Here is a 16,625-nt window from a genome sequence, read left to right as displayed (position 1 = left end):
TCTGGGTGTTAATTTTTTTATTAAAACGTGAATTAATGTAAATGAAAGGCGCAATAAATAAAGGTTGTAGTTAGCTAGCTAGGTTGGGTTTCATGAATATAAATGGTGTGTGGGGTCACTTTCAGAAATCAGAGAGCAGAAAGTCCTCATCGTGAAATTAATTCTCAAACAGTACTGATCTTTCCACCTAAAAGTAATATTCATAGAATTCAGATATTTTAATAAAAAAATTTCAAAAAATATATATTTATATTTTGGCTGAAGAATCTTAAATTACAGTCACAAGAGAAGATTAAAAAAATAATAAGAATAATATTAAACGGTGAAAGAAAAATCCAACCTATCAAAATATTAGATCTCATATCTAACAATTATTTGTAGAATTGTTTACACGAGAGAACATGTCCTTTAACAGCTATCATGATAGTTTCTCGTGATTATCATGTTCTATTCATATGTTACAACACTACAAAATCTCATTAGTTATAATAATAAATTCTCTTGAGTTTGTGAAAGTATACTCTCAATGACACCACATTGTGATGTACCTTTTTAATATTCTTGTTAACTTATCTCATCAAATAATTAATAATCATTTTTAGTTGGTCTATCAACTATATTTATTTTATTAAATCTCACTTAATTTAAATTACAAATTTGTTTTATCACTCAACAAAGAGTTTTAGAAGAAAAATAATAGATGTAACAAAAAAACGAGTTTTCATTTTTGTACAAGAGCTTAAGTAAAATTATACTATTAGTATTTTAATTATTTGTATTTATGTGTGATCTTTGTAAAATTTGATTGATTAGTTTATCCCTATCGATCATTACTTCAAAAAAATTTCTCTAACGTTAAAATCTTTGTGTCTTATCCAATATTTATGCTGTCATTTTTTTATCTTTACCAATATTTATGCTGTTATTTTTTAATGCACTTTGTTGATTCTTGGAAGTTATAAAAGTTATTTTTATTATATACTTTAATACATTGTATTACTGTTTTATTGTTTTTCATCAAAGTTTAATTAAATAATGATAATAATAATAATATTTCAGATTCTTATTTTTTTTCATTTGAATTTGTTTTTTTTTCTCACTTTACACTATTCTGAAAAATAACATTTAACATCGTATGTCTAATGTCTAACTACAACGAATCTAAAATTAAAAAGGACCAATAGCAGTTTTGTAAATAAAAATACGTAAACTATAAAGAGTTATGACATCTAATAGCATATAGACATCCAACTCCTCACATTTGACACCAAATCATCTGAGAAAGTAAAAGAAAAAACATTTTTTTATTGTATTAAATTTTCATGTAAGTATTGAGTTTTAATAGAAGAATAGAATATCCTTAATATTAAAAATAGGATTTATTATAAAACATCTTTTAATTTGTTTCCGATTTTTTATTGCTGAAATGAAAAAGTTATTCAAGTTGTTAAATCGTTTAAATTAGTAAATCTTATAAGATGCAGCATAAAACATTTTTTTCACAAACAGTGGTGAAAAGAAGTAAATGAATGGAGTTCTTTATAAATTAAAATTTATATAATATTATTGAATTAAATATATTTTTAATTCTTAAATTTTGATGTAAAATTAAAATTGATTTTATCTCAAATTTTTATATAATTTGATTCATGATAAATATATATAGTCTACTTAATTTAAGTGTAATAAATATATTAGAATTATTTATATTATTTAATACTTTTTGCTAAAAAATTAAAAAATATATTTATTTATTTCTAAAATTTGAAAACAAAGATATATTAAAGTTTAATATAAAGATGAATTACACGTATAAGTTTAGAGTATATATATATATATATATATATATAATCTATATTATTTAAATATTATGTTTTAAATTAAATAAATAAATGTAAATTAATTGTAACATCTAACTTTTTTTCCACAAACAAAATATTGTTTTTTCTAAATTATGAATGTTCTTGTTCCTATTATTTTTGCTGTTATGGTAATTGTAAGAAGACTTTGGCGACGAGAAGAAACCATGGGGAGCGAAGAAAATGACGCAGGGTAGGGTAGGGTGTCCTTTCGGATCCCAAATTTTCCATCACTAAATAAATAAAGGTCCCACTCATTATTATTACACCTTTTTTTCTTCCCGGGTAAATAAATGAATGTCTGCGATACAAATAATTAAAATTACCTCCAAAAAAGCAAAGAAAAAAGCGACTTTCATTAGTTAAACTTAAAAAATATTAAAATTAGTTTTGTGCTCCTATTCATTAATACAACAAATCCTTTTATCGGTTAATTATACATCACGGAAAATATACTTATAAAATAATTAAATGAAAGTTTATAATTACACATAGATTTTATATATAGATATAGATTTATCTTTGGCAAAACTCTTGCCTAAAAGTAACACCATTATATACAAATTTTATATAAGAAAAATATATATATATATAAACTTTTTTTTCCATTATATCCTTATATAAAATTCATGTAATGAAACTTTTATTTATTAATTACAATTCATATATAATAACTAACAACTGTTATAGAAGACGTCATAAAATATCTTAACACTCTATGGTGATTTTAGTTTAATATAATAATTACAGAATGCAGGAGGCAACGAGAGAGGTGTAAGCAAGTATATTTGTTTTTACCTTTTGGCAGCAGGATTAATGATAAAACATAGACAACAGATATTAAAAGAATAAGTAAAGAAAGAGGTTTTATTTGACCTGATGACAGTGGCACATGGATGCAGAGAGAAATTTAAGAACAGTTTTGGTACTTTGTTTAAACAATGTCCGAAAGACATATTTATATGTAATCGTCCCAGAAAAAGGTTTTTCGGTCTCACTCAAACAGATTTTGTCTTTTAGCAGTGTGCAATGTGAAAAGATATGGTGTGATTAAGTTACAGTACAATAGCACATTATATATACTGTAACACCCAATCAGCCTTGTCTCATAGTATTTCCCTGTTTTGCCACAACTACGCCACAATTTCATGGACAACCACGTGCCTTGTCACCCTCTTCTGCATCAATTTCTGGGATGCTTATACCATTTCTTCATTCTATTATATTAAATTCTATTTTTCAAATCTCTTACCAAATCTCCATGTGAAGTCAAATTTCCCTCTTATTTTTATCTTTTCTCAATTTCACAACGTAATTACACTTATTTTCAAATCGATGCATAGATAATACGTTCGATATATAACTTTTTTATTATATTTAAGTTAAAGTATCAAGTGTTAGAAAATTAATATTATGCTTTCACTCTATTAATGTGATTGTACCATATTGTTTTTGGGAAGTCATATGTAATACTCCATATCAAAAAAGTCACACAGTCATAGAAGAAAGAAAGCAACTGAATAGTGAATGAATGTGACAGAATCGATAAACAAGACTGAGCAGCCAGGAACAAAGATGTTTGGCTATGATTGATAAACAGGTTTTTCTATAATAATTAAGATAAATGGCAATTAGAGGTATTAGGTTAAGATTGAACTTAGATTAAGGTTTCACTAATTTCAAGCCTATGTCAAAAACTATAAATATAGGTCAAACGTAAGAAATAAGTGATAGCATTTACTGTGCATTTAATACTATTATTATGAACTCCTGTACGGTCAACTTACCGATATAAGCATCAGAAAACTTTTGACAAGTACACTTCTGAACGATAGAGCGAAGACCATGATTAAAATAGCAGTTACTAAACTACATCCCAGAAAAAATTGTACAAACATTTGAAGTGATTAACTATATTAAATTCAATTTAAGTTTATAAAATGAGGATTTCTTTTTCAAGTTACATTGGTTGGGGACAGAAATATTATATTCTTTATGATTTCTTTTTTTAGTTTGACTCTTAGGTCCTGTTCGCTTTAAGATAATTAACTGTTCACACGAGAGATGAAAAGCACGGATTTACAAAATGGAACGTGCTTGTTTGGCTGGATATGCGAAGATGGATTCAAGTAGATTTGCGAAATATCCACATTTTCGATCACCCGCTGAATAGGTGAGATTTGGAGTGATTTAGTCTGAAATCTCATCTTTACCCTAAGTGGTTTAAAGAAACATCTTTACCCTAAGTGGTTTAAAGAAATACCAAAGGGAATTTGGATCATCATGCCCTTCAAGATCCACTTATTTGGTCTGAGGTTATAAATATACTCACTATTACTTTTAATGTTTTCTAAATAATTATACAATTTATTGCTTTTTGTTTTGTAGTAACATTAGATACATATTTGCAAGCAACTCCTGTCTTTAATTATATATAAAAAATGAAATTTAAAATTAATTGTTTTAGTAAATTATAATTTCCGGGACATTTGAATTGTTTTATTAAATTATAATTTTTTCAAAATTTTTAAAATTAATTTTAATTTTTTACTCTTTATAAACATTTTTATAATTAAATATAACATTAACAAATATTATTTTATACTATTTTAATATCTAGTGACATTTTAGTAATCTTTATCTTCTAACAATTAAACAAAAATTTTTTAATTGTCATATCAATCAAGTTTTATACTAATTTTCGCAAACTTTGCCTCTAATGCTGTGTTCACTTCCGGGTTATTTACTATTCACGCATAATAGTGAACGAAGAATTGAATGTAAAATCGTGTTCGTTTGGAGGTGAGTGTGCGGAAGGAATCAAAGTGAATCGCGGGATTCACACGTCACCCGCTGGGATGAAGCGATTTGGAAGGATGGCATTATAAAAGTCCGATCTGCCCCCCTCCCCTTCTCATTCACTTCTGTATAGAATATATGAGATGCATATATTTTGTTTTTGTGAAATGAAATTTTATGACACTGCCAGTATAAGCTTCTGCCTAAACACTTAGGAGAAAAAAAAAATTCATATTTTTAAATTATAATTTTTTTAGATTTTTAAATTAATTTTAATAATTAATTTTTATTTTTTATTTTTTATAAACATTTTACAATTAAATATAACATTAACAAATACCATTTTATATTACTTTAATACTTAGGGGTATTTTGGTAATCTTCAATTTCTATCAATTAAACAAATTTTTTAAAACTGTCACATCAATAAAATCCTACACTAATTTTCACAAACTTCACCCCCAAATCCACTCTCAATCACCTTCAAATCCACTCAAATAAACACAAAAAAAATCACCTTCAAATCTCCTCAAATCCATTCAATCATTCTCCCTCAATCACTCTCTCCCAATTACCCCCAAGTAAACACACCCTAAATTCACTTTCAATTACTCACAAATTCACTCAAAAAAACAACAAAAATAATTACCCTCAAATCCATTCAAATCATCTCTCCCAAATAATCTCTCTCAGATCCATTCAAAAGAACACAGCATTAGAGTTCAGATATTTGTATGTTGAATATTTTAAATTTATCTGGTAATTTTGTTAGGGAATGTATTGAAAACGTGTGTTGTTATTTTTATTGTATGTGTGTTTTATTCTTTGAACTGTTATAGCATTAATTAATTATAATAAAATATTGTTTGAGAAAAGATAAAATGAGTCATAAATGTCAAGAATGACAGAGAAGTGGGAAAGAGATTTGAGACTCATCTCGTTTGGTAGCGCTATAAAACAACAGGGTTAGCATAATTGATTATTTTAATCCTTAAAAATCTTCATTATTAGTTTTTACTGCATACCTTTTTTCTCAAACATTTACTAAAACTAACTATTTTACTACATATAATTCAATTATGATATATTACATAAAGATTGAATGATTTCTTTTTTCATTTTAAAGTTGTATTTACTCATAAATTTCAATTCAAATTCAAATAGACAAAGATACCAATAACACATTTATTTAATAATTGTATAAAGTATGTTACACATTGTTGACCAATTATAAACAATATTGGTCCACACGTAAACCTCAAATTTATAAGGTAAAGTAAATAAATATTTTACAATTGAACATGTATAACGTTAATGGAAGAACTCTCTAATTTCTCATCATTTGCTAAACTCATACACTTAATATAGAGTTACATAATGAGTCAATATATCATCTTACATGTCTCAAATAAAATAAATCCAAATCAACGTATCACATTCAATTAATACACTACACTTACATCTACTTATTTAAATATAAACTTGTAAATCTCATGTTAACACATATAATAATTTGATATATAAACATTCACGGTGACATAAAACATGTGTATCTCAAATATAATATACAATTTTAAAACAAGGTAAATTTGATGAGAAAGTTATAATTTGTTAAGCAAATTTGAATAAAATATTATTTTATTGTTCTCGATTTGAAATTATTAACTGAAATTTTATTTGTTAGGAAAAAAAATTGTTTCTACTAAACAAAATATTATTCGTTTAACAAAATCGTATTTATTAGGTGAATTATAAATCCAATAAAATATTATGAAAAATATTTCAATTTCAAAATTAATCATTTAACTCACTCCATCAAAAATGGAAATGTAGGAGTTGAATCTTTTTTTAAAAACTTAATAAAGATAACTCAACAAAACGTAAATAAAAACAAAAACTAGTTAAGTAATATCTATCAATTCAGAGTACTGAAAATTTAAAATACTCATATATAAAATGTGTTAGAATTATTGGTTAGTGTGTGTGAGCTGTGTGTATCTTAATGGTAGAATAATTACTAAGTCTACCTATGTTAGGGTAGTCAATAAGACTAAAGTAGGGAGTAGTGTGTAGGATTATCTATAATCATTGTACCTAGCAGTCTAGGACAGTCTCTTGACCTTCCATCTCCCTGTGGTATCATCTCTTTATCTATATATATGTTAGAACATGAGGAGGGTCTATTAAGCTCTTCACAAATATATTTTATCAGTTTTAATCTCAAGATGGTATCAGAGCATGTTCTCTGATCTTCTTACGATTGTCATTGTTGTTCGCCGGTGGCCGTCCACCATGGCCGCCGGCGGCCCCTCCTAAAAGTCTCCTTCTTCTGAATCTGCCCTAGAATTAAGCCATATTTTCAGAGTTTGTCTCAGAATGGATTTGAATCCATTTCCTTTTCCTTTAGGACCAGTAGCTGAAACTGGTACAATATTTTTTTGGCATTCCCAGATGCTGCATTGAACCAAAGAGATTGGAATTCTCTTCTTCGAAGAACCCAAGAAAGGCCACGTCGCTCCTTACTTCGCCGTGCACCGCCGCTACTGCTGCCGGTTTCCGTACGTCGCCGGCCACCGTCCGTCGCCGGCAACACCGTCCGTCGCCGGCCACCGTCGCAGATCTGGATCGCCTCGAGGAGCGCGACCCATCCCTGGTGGTCGCTGCCTCATCCTCCGCTCGACGCGCCGTCACGTGCCTCTTCTCTCCGACAGTTCTTGGACGCGTACTGTTCACGCGCCGCTGTCCCGGTGTCGGAATCACACCGCGCCACTGCCGGTCGTCTCGCCGGACCTTCCTCTCTCTGTTCAGACCTCCATAGCAGCCGTTGCTGGTATCTTCGTTTGCGTCATCTCCTTTTTGCGATTCCCTGTCCGCCATCTCCGGTGTTCGCTTCCAGGACAGGAACCGCGCCGCTTTGGGAGCTAATCTCTCAAGCATCTCTGTTCTCTCCACCTATGCCCACCAGCACTGTCACTGTTGTTTCGCACCTGTCCGGTGTCGTTCGTCGTGTTATCCGCTGCTGTCCAGCGCTCTCCGCTGCTGAAGCCGCTGATGCGCCAGCTCCTACTACTCCGTCTCAATCGCAAGGAGAAGAGGAACTAGTCCTTATGGGTTCCACCTCATGTTTCCACTGCGCTGCATTTCCTCTTCATTCTCCAGTTTTAGATTCTTAAGCAACAGTATCCTCCGCCGCTTTAACACTGTTGATACCACAGTCAGCTGCCATCGCTGCCGTCACAGTCAGTTAAGACCCGTCCAAGGTTGGGATCTCAAATCTCAACAGTAATATTGATCTCAAATCTCAACAGTAATATTCAGCAGAGCCCTTATCATGCCATTGCGTCACCTCTTTCTTGGATTGCTTACTTTCTTCTTGGACTCAAGTTTAGTCCGTCCTTCTTTGGTGATAGAAAGCTAAGTATTTTGGTATTTTGGGAGTTGTCCAGCAAAGAATTTTGGACCTCCAACCTCTCTTTGCACTGCAAATGCCGTGCTGTAACAACTCATGTGGAGTTGTTCTTTGAGATCGTCCGCTGATTTGAATCTTTTGAAGTTATGGGTGCCAAATTTGTCCAAACCCTCGTACGGATCGGTTCTCACCCATTCTTCCACCTTCACGTTCATGTTGTTCAGCCGTGAGGGGGAGAAAGTTTAAGCCGCTGCAGGGTAGTAAGTCCTTGCAGGTCTATTGTTGTTAGCCATTGAAGGCTCTCCATCGGTTAGTGATGGAAATCCAGTCTCTGCAGTTTGTTGCTGTTCGCCACTGCAGACCTTCATCCATTTTTGCAGTTTGTTGTTGTTTGCTGCCTATTGTTGTGTCGACTTCATTTATATGTGTTTACCTAAAGCAACTGTGATGCTTCCAACTTCAGTCAACAATTTCACTGTTTCCACCGTTCACAGTGAGGGGGAGTATGTTTCCAAGACACTGCAAGTTAAGTATGGCAGTTCAAGCCACACAAGTATGGTTGTCCCTGTAGCTGTGCAGCTTTTAGCGCCACTACAGGCCCCATCACCCATCAGTCTCAGAGATGGGGAGTTCAAGTCACATAAGTATGGTTGTCCCTGTAGCTATGCAGCTTTCAGCGCCACTACAGGCCCCATCACCCATCAGTCTCAGAGATGGCCGTCCCTGCAGTTTTGTAGCATTTAGCCACTGCAGGCCCCATCCTTTCTTGATGAGGGATTTTGTCCTTGCAGATTGTCATTGTCCACCATTACTCTCCGTCATTGTCTACCATTGCTCTCCATCATCCACTTTTGAAGTTGAAGTTTCACATGTTGCTGTTAATTGTTCATTGACATGTGATAACACACTATCTCACACTCTTGAAGAAAAATAATCTGTTTCAAAATCAAGTTTATCTATTCCAAGCTTGGTTCATACAATTTGTATGCTCGAGCTTGAGGGGGAGTGTTAGAATTATTGGTTAGTGTGTGTGAGCTGTGTGTATCTTAATGGTAGAATAATTACTAAGTCTACCTATGTTAGGGTAGTCAATAAGACTAAAGTAGGGAGTAGTGTGTAGGATTATCTATAATCATTGTACCTAGCAGTCTAGGACAGTCTCTTGACCTTCCATCTCCCTGTGGTATCATCTCTTTATCTATATATATGTTAGAACATGAGGAGGGTCTATTAAGCTCTTCACAAATATATTTTATCAGTTTTAATCTCAAAAATACTCATATATAAAATGAAAAATTAATAATAAACATATTTTAAAACAAACTTATACAAAATTAAATAATGTGAAAAAAAAAGTTATACATTCATAAAAGTGGAAAATTAAGAAAGAAAATAGATGACAAAACACAAAAGAGAAAATGGAAAAGAAAATTCAACCCTCAGTCTTACATGTTTGGTATGTCTTTTTAATTTATTATTATGTAACAATGCTAGATTGGTTTTGTAACTTAATTCTTATAAATGCACTCAATCAAGTTTGACACGATATCTACTTTTATTTAAAGGGTTTACATTTATTTTTTTTATTTTATTTTTAATTTGGTTTGGGGTAACTATTTTCTAATCCAAATAATTTTAAAGAACAAAATAATTTTTTTTCTAATATTATTATTATTACATTATTGTTTAAAAGAGTATGACAGGTGCATTTGGAGACAGTTAACAATATAAAGTGGTTCTCTCCCGAAGCTTAGTTACACAATAACAAGTAACATTATTTAATTTAATATACTCAGTACAACTTAATTTAAAATGAAAAATATCTGATTACCTTTGATTGAGAGATGATTTATTTAAATTTACAATACTTAAAATATGATTAATTTACTTTTATTAATATATAAAACTTGAGTGTGAAATCTTAATTAAAATAAATTATGTATAAAGTTTTATTTGATCATTTAAAGTTTTAAACAATGAAAGTGACTCTATAGAAAGCATAAAAGTAAAACTGATGAAACATATATATTTAACAGTGACTTAAAGAGTAATATAATAAAGCTTTTACACAATTTATATGTATATATAGTACTGTTGCTTATCGTAAAATGGATCGAGTAATTTTTTTATTCTTTTCATTTGATCAGGAGTTTCTTGCCGTAGGGTTGTTGTCGTGATTAAATTTTTTTATTTTAAGTAACCCCACATATCTATATATATCAGAGTTTGAACGTAATCTTAATTTTTAAGGTGAAGTTAAAATTTATGTTTATTTTAAATTTTGATATAATCTTCATCTTAATTTAAAGATATTAAATTATTGAAAGGTATCCCACAAAAAAGGAGGGTGGTTAAGTTTTTATACTTTTAAATAAAAAATTGATAGAAACACTATTATAATAAATAAACAGTATTAAAGATAAAAACTGTACATTAATCCTACAATTAAATTCCAATTACGTAATGGACTAAATAATTATAAGAACATAGCTCTGTTGTCATGTCTGACAGGCGTGCTGAATATGACTTAATTAGTTTAAAACAACATATAACATACGTGCTCTGTTCTGTTCAATGAATTTTAAATTTTAAAGTTTATGACAATTGAATAAGCTTTTCAGTAAATTTCTGATTTATATAAATTTCATCATAATAATATGAAAAACAGAATGTGATGTTAAGAAGAAAAACTGGAAATTTGAGTTGGGTCAACTTCCTCTATCTCGAAAAAGTTTTGTTTGTTGTTACAGAATAAGAAATAATTTATAAGAGAAATGAAAGATGACAGATATAATATATTAAGGCATCTTTGCGCAGGAACGTACGCGTGGAACCATTGGTCCCCATGCACAACAGAGAAATATTTTCCCTTTTTCTTCCACTTCCACTAACACCAATATTCCAAGTACATCTGTTGCGCTTATCTATTTTTTTAAAATCATTCAGATTTGTCTCAGATATTGTGTCTTTATTTTATGGACTTCATTTACCTTCCTTTCTGATGTAATTCGTGACGACCACTCAGCTAAACTATTACTACCTCCACCTCACATGCTACGTTACCCTAGCTGGACAACACACTTTTTTTGGTTATCTTTTCAAGACCATTTATTACATATAAATTAAATTAAACAACACATGATTATCAAATATGGAGGTTCAGATGGTAACAAAATATACAACAAATTTGTATATATTCGTTCTTTGGTACATGTTATGTGTTTTTCAAAAGAAAAACAATCAATTTTTTATTGGAATATTCAGAGGCACTGATATGGACCAAAAGAATCATACAACGTTACCCAAATCAGAGTATCCATGTCTGATAGATAATGTTCTATTTTACATATAGTAAGCATGGATTACAAATACTATAAGATTTAGAATTATTCTCATATTCTTTTGGTTTAATCCAGTTAAATCCTTAATATTATGTGTTTATTTATCTCTGTATAAACAGTAAGGTGGTATGAAGGCGAAAATTAAGAAAAAATGTGTGGGCGAAAATAAAATTGAAAAAGGTGGTATGAAGGCGTTGACAAAAAAGCACACAATTGGAAAAAAGATATGTTTTCTATAAATGGAAAATGATGAAACTGTTGTGTGAAAACTTTAGCAAGTTATAATTGGAAAAGAAACATTTGTAGTTTATTGAGTGACTCAATTATTATTCTTACTAAACATAAATACAAGCAACCTTAAGCCAAATGTTTTTTCTGTTACACCTTAAACTGAACACGGTTGTGGTAATATTTACCTTTTTACTGAACACTAGAGCAAAACTGCTGCAACCCTGACATCCATGTTTGAATGCTTGAAAGGTAAGTAAAGTGATGTCAACTTAAGAAATTTTAAAAGAAAGTCAAAGGAGGGAATTAAAAATTTAATCTGTGTTGATTGTTATTATATAAATAGTTTTTACTAAAAAAAAATCCATCCATGGATGTGTGATGTGTGTTGGAAATATTTGTGCTGGAAAATGAAATGATAGTTAAATGATTTCATTGATGATGATGATGACGAAGTGAATGAGAGGGAAGGCAATAAAGTCATTTCACCTCGTATATTTCCCATTTTATCAAAAACCTACCTTTTACTTCTAAATATGGGATTAACTTGTGTTCTTTCTCCCTTTGGAACCCCCTCTGCCATCTTCTTCACCCCTTTGGTTTCACCAAAAAACTGAGGGTATTTTCGTAAAAGTCCAACTCAACACGCACCACAAATCTCAGAGCTGGATTTTTGGTTCTGTTCACTTCCCATTGGCTGCACCTCTTCACAAACCAACTAAATCCATTGCTATTACTTTTCTAATCCCTTTCTCTTTCTCTTGAACCTTCTCCCACCCATCTCCACCACCACTCCATACAACCTTAAACACCCAAAACAACACACACTCACACACCAACACCAGGTATACATACATCTTCTCTCCAAACTCATCCTTTGCTCTTTTTTGCCTGTCTTGTCCCCGTGAGCTGACTTGTTATTTTCACTTTCAGGAACAGAAAAACCAGTTACCGTTAGTTTCTATGACTTTCGATGTTATGTGTGAGAGTGATAGATAGAAAGTAGAAACTACAGCTCATGTTATTTCCTTTTTATTTTTCTTAGCTTGTTCCTGATTTTGCGGCAGCCCAATTAGAGTTCTGAGTTGAATTGTCTTTCTAGATTTGGTTTGAGGTGGTTTGCTTTGTTGGGTTTAGATCTTTAGAATTGCTCTGCTGAAAGCTGGGACAAAGATTTTATTTTTCTGTGGGAATAGAGGTTCCAAGAGGTTGGCGTGATCTGATGAGAGTGGATACAAGTTAGAAGAAAGTCTAAGGGGAAAAGGAAGGTTTGGTTGTGATTGGGGGCACGTGTGGATTGAGAAGTTAAGAGGGTAATGGAGTCAGATCTTCAGCAGCACCCTCCCATGTTTTTGGATCACCACCAGCAGCCGACGAATTCAGGGCTGACACGGTATCGATCGGCTCCGAGTTCTTATTTTTCGAGCATCATCGACCGTGAGTTCTACGAGCACGTTTTCAATCGACCCTCTAGCCCCGAAACAGAACGAATGTTGACGCGCTTTGTGAATAGTCTTGGTGGGGGCGATGCTGATGCCGATGCTGCTGCTGCTGATGCAGAGGATGCGCTTCCTACTCAAAATCCCTCAACCGTCGTTGCTGTTAAAGAAGAGGTTAATCAACAACCTAAGGATATGCCTTTACCACCCATCAATAATGAGCCTCTTGTTCTCCAACAACAACATCAACAGCAGCAGCAGCAAACTAATATCAATAATTATGGCTCTTCTGCTCCTCAGAATTTTTACCAGAACATTGGACGACCACCTTTGCCAAACCAGATTGAGACCGGTCGTAGAAGTGCTTCAAATCTTATCAGACATGGTAGCTCACCTGCTGGATTGTTTTCAAACATTAACATTGAAAGTGGTATGTCCGATTTCTTTTCCTTCCTTTTTTGCTATTTATTTATTTATTTCATTTCACCTCTTTTTCCTTTCCTTTTTAAAGAAAATGGAACCTTTTTTTTCCTCGAGATTTTATTGTGTGTTTCCAACCCGGTTTTCTTTTCTTTTATTTATTTTTTAAATCTTCCCATGTTCGCGTAAGGGAGAAAAATCTTCTGGGAAAAAAATTACATCACTCCTTGGCAGTTCAGGTGTAAATACCTTCAAATTTGTTGTTTTGGACACATTTTGCTGCCAGAGCAACTGGCAGATAGAAAAGGTCGGGAGAAAAAAAAAAAGAAAAATTTGACTATTTTAAAAATCGATGGATTATCAAACAAAGGAATTATAGCTATTAAAAAAATCCAGTTTTAAAAACGTAAAAGAAAAAAAGAGAGTAAATGCAAGTGTATAATAAATTATATCATTCTTTTTGTGGGTAATGAAAAACATGATAGATACTTATGTTTGATGTTTTTTCCTCTGGTATCTCGTCAATTGATTTTCTAAGTGAATTTCTTAAACGAGTTAAATCCTTGAATATGGTCTCGGTAGAATTTGGTGGGAATGTCATCATTTTGTAAAGAGGTTGGTTGAGCTAAACATGGGTACAGTGATCGATATTTCCTGGTTTAGGCTTTCTCATATTTATTACAATCTTCATTTTCTAACTCCATGAATAGGTTGTCATAATGACGCTGTGCTAGATTGATTAACAGGTTATGCTGCTGTAAGAGGCATGGGGACTGTGGGAGCTGCTAATAACAGTACTGAGGAAGCAAACTTTTCTCCCGTAACAAGGATGAAGAACGCACCAAACTACTCTTCGGGATTAATGTCATCAAGGGCTGAAATTGGAAACAAAAACAATACACAGAATAATGCAGAAAATGAAGGGTTTGCTGAAAGCCAGGGCAATGAATTCATCCCTGGTTTCCCCGTTGGTTCATGGGATGATTCTGTAATCATGTCTGACAATATGACAGGTCTGAAGAGACACAGAGAAGAAGATGTAAAACCATTTTCTGGTTTAAACCTACCCGAAAGTCAGGTATGTACCATCGGATCGTGGTAATATATGGTGTGTAGTTTTGAATTGTAATGTCACTGATGTCTGTTTTGTTGCATTGATCAGAACGAAGCAGGAGGCCAACCTTCCACTGCTTTGGCTCATCAATTGAGTTTGCCAAATACTTCGGCAGAAATGGCAGCCATTGAGAAGTTTCTACAGCTCTCAGATTCTGTTCCTTGCAAAATTCGTGCGAAACGAGGTTGTGCCACTCACCCAAGAAGCATTGCAGAAAGGGTATGTATGGTTTGGTTCTAGTTCTAGCCAAATTATTGGATTAAGTCCTCTGGTGTTATGCATGTTTTTGGAAAAATGCTTGCCTGTTTTTGAAAATTCTTTGGGAGTGATTATTTGTTTAATATATATATAAAGAAAGAAAGATACAAGACATGATAATAGGACCCACCATGATTTGTGTTGGTTCCATTTCATCAATGTTTTCTCTCTTGTAACAAGACAGTGTTGCTACTCAAGCTTCCAGATCCCAAATTATTTCCTTTTCTTCTTCAGTTGTACTTGGGTTCTTAATTCTAAAACAGGCAGCCGAAACTTTTGCTGAATAATATTTCATGACACGGAAAGGACCAAACAGTTTACATTGTTAAGTTTGGGTTTGATTGCATATGCCTAGGCATAATTGGACAAGTTTCAAATAGTAATCTGTGTGAACTGCCCTTCAGGTTAGAAGAACTAAAATTAGTGAGAGAATGAGGAAACTGCAAGATCTCGTCCCGAACATGGATAAGGTAACATTTTGACTTGTTGCACACAGTCACACGAGTCACCTTTTATGTGTGAGTGGTGGAGGACGCATATACCAATGTTGTTTTCCTCTATCTATCTGCAGCAAACAAACACGGCAGACATGTTGGACTTGGCTATTGAGTACATTAAAGACCTTCAAAAGCAAGTTGAGGTATGTTACAAACCAACCTCTATCACTCCTATGTCTGAAACAAAAACAGAAAAAACCATTTACCACTTTGAGAAAACACCAAAACTCATAAATAAACATTATATACAGACGTTCAGGTACTCATTTTGTATATATGTTTGTGTATACTTGGTTAGACTCTTTCAGAAAATCGCGATAAGTGTACGTGTTCACACAATCAGCAGCAGCAGCAGCAATAACGGAAAAAGAAGGAGATACCCGCGTCATTCCGTGTACATACAGCTTAGTAATAATTTGGTCTGGAAACCAGTGCAGCTTTCCGATAATCATATGTAGCCACAACATTTCTTCAGCGGTTGGTTCTTTAGGAGTGGTGGCAAAATTACGTTTATAAAAGTTGACTTTATGATAAATATTGGGTGCCACATATTCAAAGCATGGTGTATAATTTTTTTCTGATATAGTCTATATGCCTTTAATCTTAGGGGGACCCGGGTGGAAATTGGAAATTTGCATTTTTGCAACTTGGTTCGTCAATAACGTTAAAAGGGGATGTTATGTTATGTATGGGATTGATTGAGTCCACATTGAATGACATGGGAAACATGGGGGGACCGAAGCCGACATCGTTTTGTTGGTTATATATAAACCTGTATCAGTATCACCAGTCTGTGTTTTACTTTTTATTTTCATATTTTGCCCTTTATTTTTTCTCCAATAATATGGGTTTTGCAATTGAAAAACGAAAACCAATGTTTTGGTCTGGTTTTATGTTTATTGGGATACAAATAAAGTCTCGTATTAAATAAAATAAAATTTATATTAATATATTTTTCTTGATAAAAGATTTTTTGAAATAGTGAAAATTATCTTATGAAGGAATATCTTTATAAGATTGTGGTATAGATGAGCATAGAAAGGTAGTGAATGGGTTAGGGCCTTTTGAGAGTGAAAGAGCACATGGATATGACAGAGGTGTAGAGAATGGATTGATGAGTCAGGATCTTTAATGGGGGATTTTAGTGAAGGGCATGTCATAAATGATGTCACAAAGTAGATGTTGCCCTAAACGTTAAGTAAGTGTGTGGATTGTTTTGGAAGGTAGAGAGAGTGGTAGTTAGTTCAGAACAACGAAGAGG

At 32.5% G+C, this 16,625-nt stretch overlaps 1 protein-coding gene across 2 annotated transcripts; it reads left to right on the top strand.

Moving 5' to 3' along the window:
• The first annotated feature begins 12,226 nt into the window (after window positions 1-12,226).
• On the top strand, window positions 12,227-16,192 carry LOC106756333 (transcription factor bHLH122). Of its 2 annotated transcripts, XM_014638719.2 has the most exons (7): window positions 12,227-12,481; window positions 12,570-13,505; window positions 14,242-14,573; window positions 14,658-14,828; window positions 15,272-15,337; window positions 15,439-15,507; window positions 15,663-16,192. In XM_014638719.2, the coding sequence occupies exons 2-7, from the start codon at window positions 12,953-12,955 to the stop codon at window positions 15,723-15,725; spliced, it is 1,254 nt and encodes a 417-aa protein (XP_014494205.1). In that variant the 5' UTR covers window positions 12,227-12,481; window positions 12,570-12,952; the 3' UTR covers window positions 15,726-16,192. The 2 variants fall into 2 exon arrangements, with proteins under 2 accessions (XP_014494205.1, XP_022634122.1); XM_022778401.1 differs by having other exon boundaries at window positions 12,227-13,505.
• Window positions 16,193-16,625: the final 433 nt, after the last annotated feature.

The sequence above is a fragment of the Vigna radiata genome, chromosome 2, assembly GCF_000741045.1.
Source record: "Vigna radiata var. radiata cultivar VC1973A chromosome 2, Vradiata_ver6, whole genome shotgun sequence".
NCBI lineage: Eukaryota > Viridiplantae > Streptophyta > Magnoliopsida > Fabales > Fabaceae > Vigna > Vigna radiata.
The sequence above is the reverse complement of the archived record's forward strand: the minus strand, read 5'-3'. Positions and strand labels throughout refer to the sequence as shown.

Bases quoted from the DNA above. Each gene is read 5' to 3' on its own strand.
- LOC106756333 (XM_014638719.2), top strand. From the start codon at position 12,953: ATGGAGTCAGATCTTCAGCAGCACCCTCCCATGTTTTTGGATCACCAC. The intron at 15,338-15,438 runs GTAACATTTTGA...ATCTATCTGCAG, and splicing joins TCGTCCCGAACATGGATAAG to CAAACAAACACGGCAGACAT. The intron at 15,508-15,662 runs GTATGTTACAAA...ATACTTGGTTAG, and splicing joins ACCTTCAAAAGCAAGTTGAG to ACTCTTTCAGAAAATCGCGA.